Raw genomic sequence first — 18,335 nt, forward strand, 5'->3', positions numbered from 1 at the left:
TAAAAAGATTTACTAGTACATTCTGTAAAAAATCGTATTCATAATAAAGTAACTATACAACAGTCGATGTTAGATAAAAAACAATTCATATTTAATTATTCAGAGTTTGCGAAATTTCTAACGAATGATCGATGTGCTTTAGCACCAAAATAATTATATAGATATTTGTACTGGTGTATTTTAAATTCACGAGTTCCCTTTTTTCCTGTCTCTATCTCTTTTTTTTTTCTTTTTTTTTTTAATCTGACAACTTGTGCGCTATTTCGAACTTGTTAGGATGAAAGAAATAACAATCTTACCGAACGTTAACTGTAATACCTTACGCAAACCTACATTTAATGGTAGATGAAAATTTAACATCTGAAGAGCAATCTGTCTTCTTAGTAGGCATGCTGATAGTTAGAAAACAACACGTCATGAACACCCATGATTAAGATTCTTTTTAATCGCATAATACAATCATTCCAGTGTAAAGATGTTGGGCATACTGCACTTTAACACACACACACACCCTAAAAAATTAAAAACGTTTCAAATTGTATGGCCACATTTACATAAAAAGTGGTACCAACATTAGCTGAGTAACTGAACTTTTAGTATTTACATAAAAGAAAAATGTTAGCTGTTTTACATAATGAAGGAAATAACCAATTGGATACTTTACAAGACTGAAAACTTATTAAAATACATGCGATCATTCAGAAGATGCCATCTGTACAACACTAATATTTGAACTTTATGTACAATTCAAATGGAATGAATAACTGGGAATTATCCTTTTTATTCAATAATAACAAACGAAAACCTAATCATACCACGATGTTTCGTCATACTAATCAGAGTTGTAATAAAAATAATACCAAGTATTTGCTATGAATACTTAACTAAAAGAAACTCTGTACATGTAACAACATAGGATTATGAAAACTCCTAATAAATATTTTTACACTCTTTCTAGTAAGCAATTTAACAGCCACCGACGTGATTGCATAAGCAGACTAAAGTAAAAAAAAATCTTTTTCCAGCATCTTTTGATTTATCAGTTAAAACAGTTTTTCTTTTAAACTTTAAGGATTGTATCCAGTTCATTTATTCTACTTTATCATACTAAATAATATAAACTGAAATAACAAGATATATTTCAAAATAAAAGAATGAACTATTGTTCCGAAACAAATGAAAAAAAACAAAACAAGATACCCTGACATTAAAATACATGTATATATATATATATATAACTTCATTTATTTTTATAAGTTTAATTACCATTTCTGGAATGTAAAAAGAAATTTCTGTAATATTAGAAAACCTAATAAAAAAACAAACAGTAAATTAAGTAACTCAGAAAGTAAATTGTCACTGTAATATACTGAATATCACATTTCCTTTTGTCTATCTTTACATATACCAAATAGTAGAAATTATCACAGCAATTTAACTCAAAATTTCATTGGATACAAACGATTTTTCTTTTCTGAAACAGAAGCTCCTAATCAGCCTAATATGTTTACAAATAACCTTCTGTATTGAGCTATTGCAAAGAGAAAAACAAAACACTGTGTGTGTAATCATATTACTTGTAATCAAATTATTCAAACAGGTCTGCCAAGCACTTCCGTTATTAATCAAACTTCCGACTTAAATACATCTTCAAACATTAAAACACTTGGTAAGCTGAAAGTCAGCAATGGTTTGCTTTTAAATTATTATAAGTAAACCACTGAATCTATGTTCTGGATCGAAAATGGCTAATTACAGAGGCATGGGGAAGATAGCTGAGGTGTTTCATTAAACATGTGAATAGTAGTTATATATAGAAGTGCCTCACTTATAGAAATGTATCAAATGAAAATAAGATTCTATTATGACAGTTTTTAAGCATACCTTCTCTGAAGAAGTATGACAGACATTTCATTAAGAAGGTAGTGACATTTGTTTTACAGAGGAGTGTGTTAATTATATTCAGTTAGTAAACAAGAATGGTGCATTTCATTAAAGTACTAAGTAACGATTTTTCAGCAAGGGAAAAATGTTATTGCCACAAAAAATTAAACATGAATGTTGAGATTATTAAAAAGTTACTGAACATACATTTCTGTAAGTGCAAGTATTACTGCTTCAAGAAAATTACACAGACAGACACACACATCACACTGTAAATAACAATTTAATGTACTTCACCTCGAGGCAGGATACTGTACAGATTGACGTGAATTACAAGTCAACATTCAGGTGAGGCAAGTGAGAGAAAGGTTTAATGGTTAGTGTGGAAGACAGAGTACTGAAATAAAGAATAAATTAATCAATGATGACTCAACAGTAATGGCAGATTGTTTGAGTGCATAGTTTTTGTTGTTGTCTACAGTGACACAAGTCTATGTCAAAGTATTTCACTAAAGTCCAACATAATACTTTTGGATGCACAACTTCTCACTTAATAGCTGCAGATTATCATTTGTTAACATCCTGCAATAAAACTCGGGTAAACAAACTTTCCTCATTCCATACCATTAGATTTTGACACTACTGTATTAGTTGTGCCTTTCAATAAAAATAAACTAAACCCACTCATCACCGACACAAGCTGTGTTGTTTTGCAACAGAACTTTTGTAAAATATACACATTTTACATTCTTCTACAGTTCTTATGATTACACCTGTATAAAAGCACTGCTCAGTTCACCACTTTTTGACCATCCACTCTTTTCTCTCTCTGTGGTGTTTAATTATTTCTGTGCTTAAATATTCTGTGTATCCAAACTATTATTGTACAAGATAGACCTGTAATGTTTTATTAGTTTTCATTTACTTTATCAATATATATGTACAAATTGCAAAGAGTAATCACAGTAAAATGTTAAGTTTTTCACAAGATAAAATTAAAAGCTAGTCTACTTAATGTAATGTTAATTCAACAGACAACATTTTCTTCAGTAAGTTTAATTTTTTTGTTCTGCCTGCCTTTAAACTGACAAAAAAAATGTTTGCATTTAAAAAAAAATTACTTATTTAAGAATCTGTCTTTAGCAGGTGAATAAATATCTAGCAGTAACTGTTTCTTTGATAGTTAATGAAGAAACTATTTATATGTTCATGTCAGTTTGTAAAACAAATTTCCATACATCATTCTTATTGAAAACCTTTCTGCATAAGATAAAGGAACACTAACATTAGTTTTTATTTCTTCACTCTCAAAGAGTGCTTTGTTTAAAGCCTGTCCCAAAAACACCAGAGGAAAAGTTTTACACACATGATTTTTGTATGACATTTTTCAATTGACAAAATCTCAAACACTTAACAAAGTCACTCTTTTCAAAGGTTACCATTTCAAGTACAATTTAAAAAATATATATATCCAAGACTTCCATGCTTTTTGGACTTCCTACCCATAGTCAAACATATAAGTTAATAAAATTACACAAATTTACATCCAAAATTTTTTTTTTAACCCTACTTGGTAAATCTTCCAAACCATAAATAAAATATAATGCTGTTCAAACAATATATATATGTATATATATATATAACATGATTATGGCAGGATACTCAAGATGTCAACGACAGCTATAATTATGCAAAGTCTTCAATTTTTCACATTTCAGTGGGTATTTACACATATTTCCTATTTATTGTTTTTAATGATAGGAGTCCACATGTGTCTTTAGTATAAACACCACTGACTGATATTTCTAGGTAACCTAAACCCTGAGAGTGCCACTAACAAAATCTGTAGAATGAAAAAGATTAGGGTTAATCATCCAACTACACAATCTGTACACACACTTAACTGTGGTTGAAGTAAAACAAGTGGTCCAAACAGGCTGAATTATCAAACATATACAAAATAAGCCTGAAGTATAAATTAGTTATTCATAGCATAATGCTTTTGATCATTTAGCATCTTTGTTAATTAACTATCCAACCAAAGAATTTTTTACAAAAACTCTATCAAATTGGTAAGTTTACAAAAGAACAAGGTCACCACTTAGATATAATTTCATATACATATATATATATATATCTGTGAAACGTTTTTCAAACTTGGAAAGATGCCTACTATTGCTTGCCATTTCGTCTAGCTGTGTATGTGTTTAAATGTGGAAATTTCACCACAACTTTACTTGAGCAGAAATGAGATTCTTTGGCAATCTGATGTCTAAAATAAAGGTTTCTCTCTTTAGAACAAGGCATCTGAGAAAGTAACAGCTGTTAACAATAAGGAGAGAGATAATGTAGCTTAATTCAAACTGTTAAACCTAAAGACATCACATAGAATTTGCTAATTAATAGGAAATAGTCATTATAAAAAAAACACGTTAATATCAGTTCTATCACATGAAAAATGTAAAAAAATGTTGATTTATTTTAGAAAACTCCATCTAGAATCAAGGGGATATTTATAATGAAACTGAATGTATTACTATTTTCATTCACTTACAAACTATAAGCAAGTAATTGTGTGTAAAAAACCTTTTTTTTAAACACAGACATAAGATTTATTTTAAATTTTAGTCGTAAATTATTTAATAGAAGAATTTATTTTATAAATTTTACAGTTGCTTTAGTTTAGGCTACTTAGTTTGTCCTTGTTAATATCATCTTCATTTAGCCTATTTCACTGGTCCACAAAATAGCAAGTCTACCTCATCTAACCCAGACAGTTTCTCCTTGATACAAGTAAACTTTCATCTAGCCTGGACAATCTCTCCTTGACAGAAAGTCTACCTTTATGAAGCCTAGATAGTTTACCCTTAATAATCAATATACTTTATTTATTTTTTGCTTAATTAAGCATGAAGCAATATTATTTCAAACCAAAAATTCAATGTTATCATATCGGAAAATGAAGAGAAATGAACAGTCTTTAACCCTTAAACAGTAGCCATCATCAACTGGTGCTGCTACCTACAACATTCCCACTGTACAAAATAATGTAAAATGATGTCTATATTTTATATTTCATTTCTAACATTGTAACAATAAGAAAAACAATACTGAACTTGGCTGTCTGTGATGATAAAATAGTTGTCTAAAGATTAAAGAAATGGCTTCATTCTATAGTAACCAAGAACCACAATTTTTCTTGAGCTAATATAAACATCTTGGAAAACAAAGAGTTATAGCTAATATAGAGTTTACACAACATAATGCAAATCCCATTATTTTCATTATTTTCTTCAAGGTAAATGTGAAATAGTTAGTACTTTTATATACATTAAACAGTAAAATGAGAATCTACACTATGACAGGGCTAATGTATTGAAGAAGAATGATTATAAGAAACGGTTACCGTAGATTGGTAATACATGGGCTGCCCTACGTCAACAAGCTCCTTATTCATGTATTTTAATTTAAAATGATGATAGGCGAGATGGTCTTCTATGTTATTAGTACCTGTGGTTTCTACTAAAGTTGACTATTATAACACCACCTTTACTATAAGAGTTTATAATTGCTAAAACCATCCTGTGGGTTACAGTGCTAAAAATACGTCAAATAATCATGGTACCAAATTAAACTGGATATTATGATCCAACTCAAATTTCTTGTGGATTCTATTAGAGGTTTATCATAATGCCATAAGTGCTTCAAATGCTTGTACTTTCTATTTACTGAAACTAGGTTTTATAGTATTGAATGTTTGTAGTTCTCAATGAAAATGGTTAGTATGATATTACATGTAATCTCATGTGCTTGCAATTACTACTGAAGTGGATACAGTGTTTGTAGTTCTTACTGAAGCTACACATAACTCAAATGCTTGTTGATTGTTTAGGGGCCACATATATTCTCAAGTACTTGCAATCATTATTCAATCTGGTTACTATGGTGCTACACACATCTCAATTATGGTTCTTGTTGAAAAGAGGGTGTTACAAAACCAGGTGTATGCCTCAAGTTATTCACTGTTCTTTGTGAAGCTGGCTATTATACACATGGCAATGATCAGTACTGAAGCTGACTATTACGATTTTAAGTTTATCACAAACCAATAACCTGTAACACCCAGTTATAAAGTTGCTGTGTAATAAAGTGTGACCTGGGCTCGGCAATTCAAGAATTTACCCACAACGTGCGCAGAATAAGACTAGCAACATGGGTTCTTCCTGCAACTGGAACTATTTAAAAAAACCAAAAACTCTTTTTTACACACAAACAAGAGTATACCTCTAGCCTCAAATTAAGTAAAAAAAAACTGATTTACAGGAAAATTACATAATCTGTCTACTGAAGAATAAGTGGAACAGTCACATCCTATACAAAAACTAGAAAATAATTCTGTACATTAATTTTTCTTAAAAATGGCATGATTTTACATTTTCTTTTTTTAGTGATACGTGAAAAGTTATGAAAATGTTAAACTTGTTTGTGACCTTCGTAGTAGTTTCATTAATTTGTATGCAAGCATTAATTAATAACGACATTCAAACCTATGCTCTGAGATTATTTATATGTACATAGATAAAGTTATCCTACCAGTAGTTCACAACCTGCAAAAAGAGGAATACCACATCTCTTCACATTAATGAAAGTAATCAACACTATTAAAAGTACCTGTGATGGAATGTTATAGGTAAATACTTAATAAAATTCTTAAATACAGAATGGATTGTTTTTAGGTTTTTTTTTGTTTGCTTGTTTTTGTTGGTTTTTTTTTTTTAAATATCATCACTACCTCAGCATGCTAATGGCGAAGGTTTGTTAGAACTCAGGTCACTCTACGGGTGTCATTGTGATGGCTTTCAGAAATATAAGAAATTTTACATTATGGCAAAAGGTTTTTTTCCCTATCTTGAAAAGCCAGTCTCTGCTTTTTATGGATAGAAAGTTGCATTCTGGCAGTAAGTGGAATGGTTTCATCCTCAGATTGACCTTCTGCTGGAAGGTCAAGCAAGGTCTTGTCACTTCCAGAAGTTCCTATTGCTCTACTGATTCGTGTAGGTTCTTCATGACTGCCTCCCACTTGAAACCGAACACGGGAGATACCACAACTCTCCCCAGGTGTTATCCATGTGTTGGAATCAGGGGGGTTAGAGTTGGTTGGAGTCCCACCTCCGCTGAATGAAGGGGCCCAGCCTTGTGGCGAGGTTCGTCCTACATTAGTTTTGACTTTAAAAATAGGAGTTGGCCGATACCTTCCTGGAATGTCTAAGGTGAGAGGTCGATCAGGGAAGGAGTCGACACTGGTTTGACGTCTCGGAGTATCTAGCTGGGAAAGTTGTGACGGATAGTGGTACCCCAAAGAGTGGGATGGAGGGGGTGGTGTTGATGGATGAGGTATATTATGTTCATGGTCATCCATATGGAATGAAGGATTTATATTTGATGATGATGTATTTGAGGCATTAGATACATTGGATGAAGTTCGACGATGTCCGTAAACTATTCTCTGAGGAGTCCAAGGTTGGGCTGAGATTGCAGTTGGAGGGTTTCCTGAAGGAACAGAGGAAGTGGGGTTCTCATATGCATGATAGCCTTCTTGATGGCGCATAAAGTCAGGATAAATCCTTTCAACATGATAAACTTCTGGCCTTGAATAATCTTGAAAGAACCTCTCAATGTAGTAATTGGACTCCAAGCCTGGGCCTCTGTACTCTGGGTGGTAGTGGTAATGTGACCCATATTCAGTATAATGGTTGTGTACAGCTGGATAGCTATCTTGACGATTATAATCCAAGTACCTCTCTCCCATAGGAGGTGGCATGCCCATGGGTGAAGGACCTATGCCTGAGCTAGAACTGGTAAAAGCATGCTCACTGTCATTACTGGCACTAGAAGATTTTCGTCGAGGGCTTTGAGCATGAGGGTTGTGGGATCCACCTGATCCAATACTTGGATTGTGCTGAGGAGAATCTGTGAATCGCAGAGGAGATCCACTAACTTCAAAGCTGATGCTAGGCCTATAATGCCGAGTTTGCCCATGGTAAGTGTTGTGAGTGTAGCCAGAAGCAGAGGAGAAATCATATTCAGGTCCAAGGCAATATAATGAATCTTGAAATTAAACAGCAGAATATTACTATACAGCAAAATTTTATTAATAGCTATTAACTATCACTGTTTTTAGGATAATTTTCTTATATATTTGAAATAAACTATAAAACCAAAACATTATTAATATAATAGCCCTGTAATAGAAAACAGTACTTAGTATTACCAAGTCCACAACTGAATGCATAACCTGCTGTATACTTTCTCAAAGGACGAACTGCCTGGAAAGTTTTAGACTTGGATGATGACTGTCACAGTTTATATTCTGAGGGTATTTATATGAAAAGGATTGATTATGAGGGTTGTCTGATTAGCTTCTGAATGTGGTCCTACAACAGAGCTCCTTGGAGTTCAAGATCAAGGAAGTGCAAAGATCACAAAATCCTTGTTAAAGCATTTATTTTGCAATTCTTATAATAAATTGATTACTTTACATTTCTGCTTTACCAATGACGTTTACCTTTTGTTTTGAAACTATTATGTGAATGATACTTTCATCATTTGCCAACACAACACAGCTACCTCATAATAATTTCATGGTTTTTCTGGATTCCCAATGAAGTTCATTGAAGTTTAGTATGAAAATAGCAGTGATAGGTCACTAATTCTTTCTTGATTTCCTAGAGAAATGCACCTCTAAAAACTCGCCCACCACAGATCAAACACCAACCAACAGACAAATATTTACTTTATCAATCAATTCACATAGAAATAGTCAAGTTAGTTATATTTGTATATTTATACAAAAAAGAGCTCATAAATATATGTGATGAAGAATACTGACTTTACAACATTAAGCAACTGTTATTGTAATAGTTACCTAACAAAGGTGACCGTGGGTAGGATGGGAGGTTTGTCACACAACATACTATATATAAAAAAAAACAACCATTTTCATTACTTTCTTACACCAAATCACATATAACATCTATACCAGATTAAACTTAACTTTAGCAGCAGCCATGACTAACAAACATTTTAATGAAAGTAAAATAACCAACCAGTAAATTTTTCAGAAAACATAAGATACAAAATTCTCTGTTTCTGTTATGGTTTATAATATATGAGAAAATATCAGATATTTGGAGCAGAAACTAAAGAATGTAAAATGTAGTCAGATCAACGAAGATCAACAGTTCAGAAATACAACAACATACTGTTGCAACTGGTTACCACATTAATTGGAAAAATTCTAAACCCAGTGACAATGAAGAAAACTGGAAAAGTCATGAGAAAAAAAATCACTTTACATAAGAAATACAAAATAACTCATTGATATAGATTTTGGATTAGATATCAACGATTCCTTAATCAAACACCACAGAGTCATGTTGTAGGACCATGTCAAGCAGCCAGTTAGGTGAGTCTCAACAGTAACATCAATCCTCTCCACAACCACACATAGGAAAGACCCAAACACATATTACCTGACTAAAGCAAACATACAAAGCTGAAACATCATCCAAGTCTAACTTACCAATAACAAATTAAGTCTTTTAGTCAATTATTATTATACTGCTCTACAAATTTAACATATAAATACAATCTTAGAAGAATACTGAAATAGACTTGTCTACATACGAGTTCAATGTTAGTATTGTACCACCAGTTTATACATCACAAGTAAAAGTACCCATCCACAGTGATGGGAAAAGTTAATCTATCAATTTAAATTATTTCTGGACTTTAAAACAGATTGTGTTACACTCTTGAGATTTCAGAGCCAAAGCTCTGAGCTACTTGTACCACCTGCCAAGAAAAGTAGCTGTTGAACATTTTAGTCATGCTAAGAGTTACTCAACAACAACATATGGTAAATTTACATTTTTATTCTTTAAATTATGTCACATTTTGTAATTTGAATGATAATGTGATTAATCCTTAACAATTCAGTGTAAAATTTCCTGCTTGTGATATACAATTTGGTATCAACATTATTTGTTCCCGTTTTCCTATCATTTCAAAAGTGAGTGTTAAACTGTCTGCATGCACAGCATTTCAAACGGGAGACAGATGAACATTCGAACAAAGACCACAGTTAGCACTATATATGAGACTGCATTACAATGTTGGAACAGTACTAATATTATTTATATATTATTACATTCATAATATAGTGTCACCAGTACTTATATATCATAGTGTTCTTAGTGCAGTATTGTCAGTATTTATCTGTTATTCATTCTAAGTAAACATTCCCAGTGTTTATACATCACAATTTGCTTTGCAAAATAAAGTTAAACTAATCAATTATGATTTAAAATTTTCAATTAACTACTATCTGCTCTGGCAGACACTTACTTTATTGTGAAATAAAATCTTTTCAAATAATTTTATAGAAGCAAGTTTGAAATAAAATACCTAAAGAATGGAAAGCCAATCTAAACATTCACAATATCAAGCATAAATTAAGTAATATGTGTGTATTTATATGTACACATAGACAAGTCAGACGTAATACATAAAATAATATGTACACATAGACAAGTCAGACGTAACATATAAAATAATATGTACGTATCTATATGTACACATAGACAAGTCAGACGTAATACATAAAATAATATGTACGTATCTATATGTACACATAGACAAGTCAGACATAATACATAAAATAATATGTATGTATCTATATGTACACAGACAAGTCAGAAGTAATACATAAAATAATATGTATGTATCTATATGTACACATAGACAAGTCAGACGTAATACATAAAATAATATGTATGTATCTATATGTACACATAGACAAGTCAGACGTAATACATAAAATAATATGTACGTATCTATATGTACACATAGACAAGTCAGATGTAATACATAAAATAATATGTACGTATCTATATGTACACATAGACAAGTCAGACGTAATACATAAAATAATATGTAACGTGATCTATATAACATACATAGACAAGTCAGACATAATACATAAAATAATATGTATGTATCTATATGTACACAGACAAGTCAGAAGTAATACATAAAATAATATGTATGTATCTATATGTACACATAGACAAGTCAGACGTAATACATAAAATAATATGTACACATAGACAAGTCAGACGTAACATATAAAATAATATGTACGTATCTATATGTACACATAGACAAGTCAGACGTAATACATAAAATAATATGTAGCGATATCTATATGTACACATAGACAAGTCAGACGTAATACATAAAATAATATGTACGTATCTATATGTACACATAGACAAGTCAGACGTAATACATAAAATAATATGTACGTATCTATATGTACACATAGACAAGTCAGACATAATACATAAAATAATATGTATGTATCTATATGTACACAGACAAGTCAGAAGTAATACATAAAATAATATGTATGTATCTATATGTACACATAGACAAGTCAGATCGTAATACATAAAATAATATATATGCATATCTATATGTACACATAGACAAGTCAGATCGTAATACATAAAATAATATGTAACGTGATCTATATGTACACATAGACAAGTCAGACGTAATACATAAAATAATATGTACGTATCTATATGTACACATAGACAAGTCAGACATAATACATAAAATAATATGTATGTATCTATATGTACACAGACAAGTCAGAAGTAATACATAAAATAATATGTATGTATCTATATGTACACATAGACAAGTCAGACGTAATACATAAAATAATATGTATGTATCTATATGTACACAAAGACAAATCAGACGTAACATATAAAATAATATGTATGTATCTATATGTACACAGACAAGTCAGAAGTAATACATAAAATAATATGTATGTATCTATATGTACACATAGACAAGTCAGAAGTAATACATAAAATAATATGTATGTATCTATATGTACACATAGACAAGTCAGACGTAATACACAAAATAATATGTATGTATCTATATGTACACATAGACAAGTCAGACGTAATACACAAAATAATATGTATGTATCTATATGTACACATAGACAAATCAAATGTAAAAATTTTTTTTTAAAATAGAAAACTGATTTTTAGTGTGAAAACGTCTCTATAATGAAAATAGTGTCTTCATTATACATGAACTAGTAATGCCCAATCATTTTCTGCTCTTTGCAATCATATGGTAAGAACATACAAATCATAGCTATAATAAACAACCATCTTAGTAATATATCAACATTTGTTTGTGGAAGTCTATAAATATCATCAAAGCTAACATTCATATTCCAAGCACTAACTCACCAGGATCTCTGGAACACCACCGACGACCTTCTTCTTTTTCGTCTGCTCTGGAAGGAGTCAATCGTGGGTGGACATGAGACTGGTTGACTGTGCGGACATCAAATCCAGCACCAACTCCTGCCAGCATGGCACCAAGATTGCATAACACGGAGTCAACCAGCTTATGGCCACATCTCTTTAAGCTTCCAGAATCAGTAGCTACTGTTCCATTGTAAGATCCACAGTGTCGAGGTGACCCCATATTGTCATGCAATTCTTCCTCTGCTCCTGGAGAAGAAGTGCCATATAAATGGGACAAACTGAACTACACAATTAGTTTACTAACATTAGCACAAAGCAATTTTTTCTTGTTTCTGTAACATGCTCAGCTTTAGTTCAGCACCAAATTCATAGAGCACACATCATATCATACTTCATTTTATTAGAAGAAAGAACAAACTACAAACACAAGCTTAAACCTCAGAAAAATATCAGGGTGTGAAGCCAGGATTTTTTACTAATGGGTGTTCTCCTACCACCAGGTAATAAATCCTTTTAAACAAAATGTCTTCATTTGGTAAGCCTAAGACTAATATTTGTTTAGTAATCCATAAGAAAGGATGGTTGCAACCACAACATAGAAAACAACAAAGCAGGTCAAATACGTCCCAGTACTAGTATCACTTCAAAAATAAGTTCTGGTACTCAGTACCAGTAGCTACTGACAGAAGTTTACCTGTAGCTGTAACCACCTCACACTACTTTCTAGATCCATTCCCAGATCAGTAATAAAAAATGTTTCTTAGTTAAAAGATAAACTAAGTTGTCTATGCAAACACACATTCATGTCTTACTATTTTAAGTTAAATAAATAGCTGAAGTTAGATTTCTTGAATGACCCTCAAATTGTCACCTTTGACCTACCAATCTCATGAAGAGCTCCAATGTTAGAAACCCCTCCTACTGGAAATGTCCCGCGCTGTGACTTTTCAAGGTTTGGAGCACTTTTTGACCAACGTTTATTTTCATCAATTAATAACCTCTGTCTGGAATACCCGTGCTCTTTTTGGTGGACGGTACTAGGCCCCCAGGTTTTACCCTTAACACCGTCAGCTGGCACTGAAAACAAAATCACAACAGAAAACTTATTCACATTTTTTGCATCTCAATGAAAATTTCTAGTTTTGATTAAATTTATATATATATAAGCCTAATAAAAGTACACTTCGATATTTACTGCTACAGGAATTATCAACATGGTCTAGGTGTACCAGTTTCACAATACTACTTAAGATGGAGAGATAAACATATCACAGGTATACCAGTCTCACAATACTTCTTAAACATCCACTGTACCAGACTCACAATATTACCCAGATATTCATTGTTGGAGGGGTTATCAATAAAGAGACATAATTTCACAATACTTGTTTAGAACTTTATATTTATAGCCAAGATGAACTGTTTCTATTCAGGTATTTAATAAATTACAAATCTTAGTGTTTTAAGAGATAAAGATATATGTATGTATATATGAAGTATATTAAGTTAAACAGAAGCACGTAACACTAAAGCAGTCATGAAAATTTAACATATAACAAAAACAAAGCCTAAGAAATAAAAAATGGTATTAAATACTTATACAAGATATACAAAAACTATTAAACAAAGGAAAAACCTACATGCATATGCTCGTAACCGAGGGTGATTAGGTGAGGCTGGAGGGCTTTCTGGACTAGAGGGCATAAGTAGAGACTTTAGATCGGATCGCATTGTGGGACTGGGTTGTACAGTGATGTTGTGTCGGAAATCTACAAGTGAAAACAAAAACATTTATTGTGACTTCTGGTAATGAATAATGAAACTTTCTTCATTATTGAATTATCAGTCAAATAATTTGATGATAACTTACACTGATTTACCACTAGAGTATATTTTGAATTCTCACAAACTTTAAAAAAACAAAAGTCCTATAACATACATTAATGCAAAAGGACTGAAATTGCATTTTAAAGACACTTGCATTACAGCCTTAACGGCTGCTTAAAAATGTTTAAATTACAATTATGAATCATGTGCCCTAATTAAAACACAAGATGACTCTCTTACCGACTAAACAGATCCGAGAAGAAAGTGATTCATAATATAAGATTTAGAGAAAGTATTAATATACTTTTGTTTTCAGAATCCATAACGCACACTTTTATATTTGATTTTGAACACAGCATTAAAATTTATAAAAATATTTGCTTGGATACTTCACAACACTTAGTAACGTATAAATTATTAATCCAAAATTAACTTATACAAGAAATGGATTCACCATTTATACTTTCATTATAATACATTTTTCTTATTAGTAATTTTTTATCAAAATTTTTCATGTTTTATTGTTATTGTTTTGTTTTTTTCAGTTCTACTACACATTATCCCACCAGGATACATCTATACAATACCTGATGGCATACTGATTTGATGACTTCCATGTTTTAACAGTTTGAGTCTACTCTTCTTAAATTTTCCTTTCCTTTTTTTAGGAGTCGGTCGTCCCTGTTGCTGCTGGATAAATATGATGCTCAGTTCTCTTTCTAAGACATAGAATTCTCTTTCAGCAAGCTCCTGTTCTCTCTTCCTCAACATTTCTTCCTGAATCTTTTGCTGGATAATAGCTTTACTGAGTTCTTCTTCCCTGCACCTTATTTCCTACAAAATGACAAAATTATGGGAACGTACTAAGATAAAGTCTCAACTAGAGCCACTGGAAGTCAAAAGGACTCACCATGGAGAGTAGTTTAAGATTAATAAACACTACAATTCCAACAAAATAAAAACACATACCAGAGATTTACTTCAGCAACTTCTATATCATAGCTCCAAACAACAAAAGTATTTACTGCAAAGATTTATTCAACTGTAATAGTTCCCACAAAATCACATTTCACAGAGACATAAAGCTTTTCTTAGGAATAGCTCATAGAATGCCCGTAACTAGGAAAGCTAGAAACATTAGGTTATTCATGCATGATAAAATCATTCAGCTAATAAATGTTCCATGTTTGAAGTTTTCATTAAATATCCACTTGTTTTTTCAGCAGAGTTACAAACTCATTATATAAATTAAAGTTCTTCACCTTATCACGACACCTCAACTCGTGAAACATCTCTCCAATCTCATGTTTCCAGTCCTCCTGTAAGGTGTGAAATGATTCCTGAGGTGTGCTCATGAATGGAGAGTGAGCTATGACTTCTAAGTCAGTAAGAAGGTTGACAAATGTTGGCCGGCTGTGAGGATCAATATTCCAGCATTCTACAGTCGAGAACAGACATCTACATTTGTTACATTTATGCAAGATAATGATTTAGCATTCATTCATAGATTTATATATTTTCAACAAAACACGTTATTATTCTTTAACTTAAAAAAATTTACATTTTATCCATATAGTTAAGAGAATTTATATATTATTTAGTTACTAAACATATATATAAATATTGTTTACAAACTGTTAATAATAATTTATATAGTTAACAAATAAAATGGTATTCAAAGTATTCTCTGGTAGATTATTTAGACAGTGTATTCATAACAAGTACACCGGATGAGTAGTAACTGCTTGTTGTAAAAACAAGTGTAGAGAACATCATTTTCCAAAGCCTTCTGCTTTAAGGCTCTGATGGCAAAAGATAGAATATTTTCAAAACTTCATCCTCTATACTTGTGGTGTTTGTTTTTTTTCTACAACAGGCAGTTGCTGCTCATTCCAGCATATTCATCACTCATTTAAACTATCACTGGAAAATAGGTTTACTGTAACAAGTATTTATATTAGGTCAACAAAAAAACACCTAAAAGTTTTGGGTAGTGTCAAAACAAAATTGTAATGTTAAAATCTCTACAAATTAAATATATTAATGCTTTTGTTATTACAGCAATAATTATATTTGAATTTTTATTTAAAACAATAGTAAGGTATAACAGATAATTTTGCCACCAGGTGGCATGACAAGCACATAATTGTGGCATATAATTTCCTTTGTAAATAATTTTCATGTGGAGTCTTTTGCAACACAAAAACATCTACATAAAATAATATGCAATTAGCTGAAGACATTAGAAAATGAACAAGTACTCAATTTTCACTTGAGCACATCTGCTCTTACCTTTTAATATTCTTGAAAAAGGAAAGGGACAGGTAGAAGGAATTGGTAATGTAAGTTTTTGAACACCAACACCATAGGCAACAGCAAACGTGTCAAAACCCTTGTAAGGTGTTTCCCCTGTTAACAGTTCCCACAGAAGCACACCATAGCTGTAATCATGAGAACGTCTAATTAATAAACCATAATAAAATTCAACATTCAATTGGTACAATGCTGTCAGCATTATATGGTTGATACCAACAACAGTTATTCACATTTGCTATACTTCTTGTACATTATCTTTCTCCGAGAAATAAGTTAGGAATAAATTTTACTTGCTTTAAGTTACATATATAGTAAATTTGCTTATTAATGTATATTAATGTGTTTAATTCAGTTAATATATAACAGATTATTCTGGTTTTAATAAACACAAGAGATTTAAGTGGTTTTACTTTGTAATTATAAAATGTGCTGTTAGTTACAAAACTAATTACAAGGCACAATGAACATTTTAGAGTTATAATATATAATTCCGTACTTATTTTGCAGAATTTCTGGCATGATCATAGCACATAAAATTATAAATGTACATTAAAAGCCTTTGTTCAAACTTAAAATAACTATTCATGCTAGAACTAAAATAATGTATAATAGTCAACATGACAGAAGACAGTCCATTATAACAAGTTGGCTACAAATACAGCTTAATATTATAAATAAATCAGATAACTTGTAATGATTAGATGCACAGAACCATCACTTGGACGATCTTTTTGCCAACATTACCATAAAAAAAACTACTAACAGTGACGGTACCCAAACAATGCACTTTAATCTTTATAAATATCAGCCAGGAAAATTATATCCAAATACCTATGTTCATTACCAACTCAATTTTTAGTTTCACTCTGTATGGATGGCTTGTACCGATCAGAAGTCAATACTAAATATTTTCTACTGACCATTATCCCAATTATACCTCAAAAAGTTAAACTGGATTAGAGATTTACAATAGCCATAAATTCACATATTAAAGAAACGATGCAAAGCAACTTTTGTAATTATGATATGAAAAACAAAAGTTCAGTCATACCCAATATATTTTAAAGAAACACTTAGCTAATGTGTGTATGTATGGACTAATAAAATTTAAATGCATGTCATTTAGAGGTATGCAAAAATAGTATGAACTGCACTAATACTTTCTATGTAACTTTTACATGTAATAATGAAACTTATCTTGTCACTTTAAAAACAAACATTTTGGCTAAGTAACTATTTTGCTAACAATAGCACCTTTTACAATTAAGTGTTAGTCTACACTTTATGAAAATAAAGACAAAATACTACATAAGCTTGTGCACGTGAATGACATTCAGCAGTAAAACTACAAGTGAATAATTAAATAAACATATAATTTTACAAGAAAGAACAAACAAGCTAAAAGTAGTCACAATACAAACATGGCAAAGAGTATCACAACTGTATCTTCCAAACACGGTGCGGCTGAATATTTTTTAGGATCTTTTTCAACAAACTGCGACTTGCTCTTAGAAGATGTTTACTTTGTCCATCAAACATGACATTTCCATTACAATATTTTAAAGTTTGTAGTAAACAAAATTTTGTTTCCAAATGAAAACCAAAAATTATTTTTTTCAACACAACTCCATATACACATGGTAAAAATAACAATAACAAAAATCCTAAGGATAATAAACCTCTGTGTGTGTCTGTGCTTATATGAGGGAAGTCTTTTTAAATGCTGCTTTCGTTATGTTCACATAATGATTAATGTAATTAAAATATTCATTATAATTACCACATTTCTTTAACTCTTTATATTTTCTTCCTTCTCATACTCCAATTTCACAGTCACTTGGAAGTTATTATAAAAACTTTTGCTGTAATGGTGTTAAAATTTTATTTTTTGATAAGTTTAGATATCAATATTAGCCACATCTAAGTTCTTAGCATTATTAAAAA

At 31.2% G+C, this 18,335-nt stretch overlaps 1 protein-coding gene across 1 annotated transcript in view; it reads right to left on the bottom strand.

Annotated features, from left to right (window-relative positions):
• Positions 1–427: 427 nt before the first annotated feature.
• The window catches only part of LOC143229832 (mitogen-activated protein kinase kinase kinase 11-like), a 75,432-nt gene continuing 57,524 nt past the window's right edge, over positions 428–18,335 (bottom strand). The window contains exons 3-9 of the mRNA XM_076462653.1: positions 16,368–16,516; positions 15,338–15,513; positions 14,663–14,909; positions 13,889–14,017; positions 13,131–13,325; positions 12,228–12,494; positions 428–7,992 (exon numbers count right to left, since the gene is read on the bottom strand). Of these exons, the coding sequence (XP_076318768.1) occupies positions 6,767–7,992; positions 12,228–12,494; positions 13,131–13,325; positions 13,889–14,017; positions 14,663–14,909; positions 15,338–15,513; positions 16,368–16,516 (2,389 nt within the window). The 3' untranslated portion in view covers positions 428–6,766. The remainder of the gene's footprint in view (positions 7,993–12,227; positions 12,495–13,130; positions 13,326–13,888; positions 14,018–14,662; positions 14,910–15,337; positions 15,514–16,367; positions 16,517–18,335) is intronic.

This window comes from Tachypleus tridentatus, chromosome 1, assembly GCF_004210375.1.
Source record: "Tachypleus tridentatus isolate NWPU-2018 chromosome 1, ASM421037v1, whole genome shotgun sequence".
NCBI classification, from domain to species: Eukaryota; Metazoa; Arthropoda; class Merostomata; order Xiphosura; family Limulidae; genus Tachypleus; species Tachypleus tridentatus.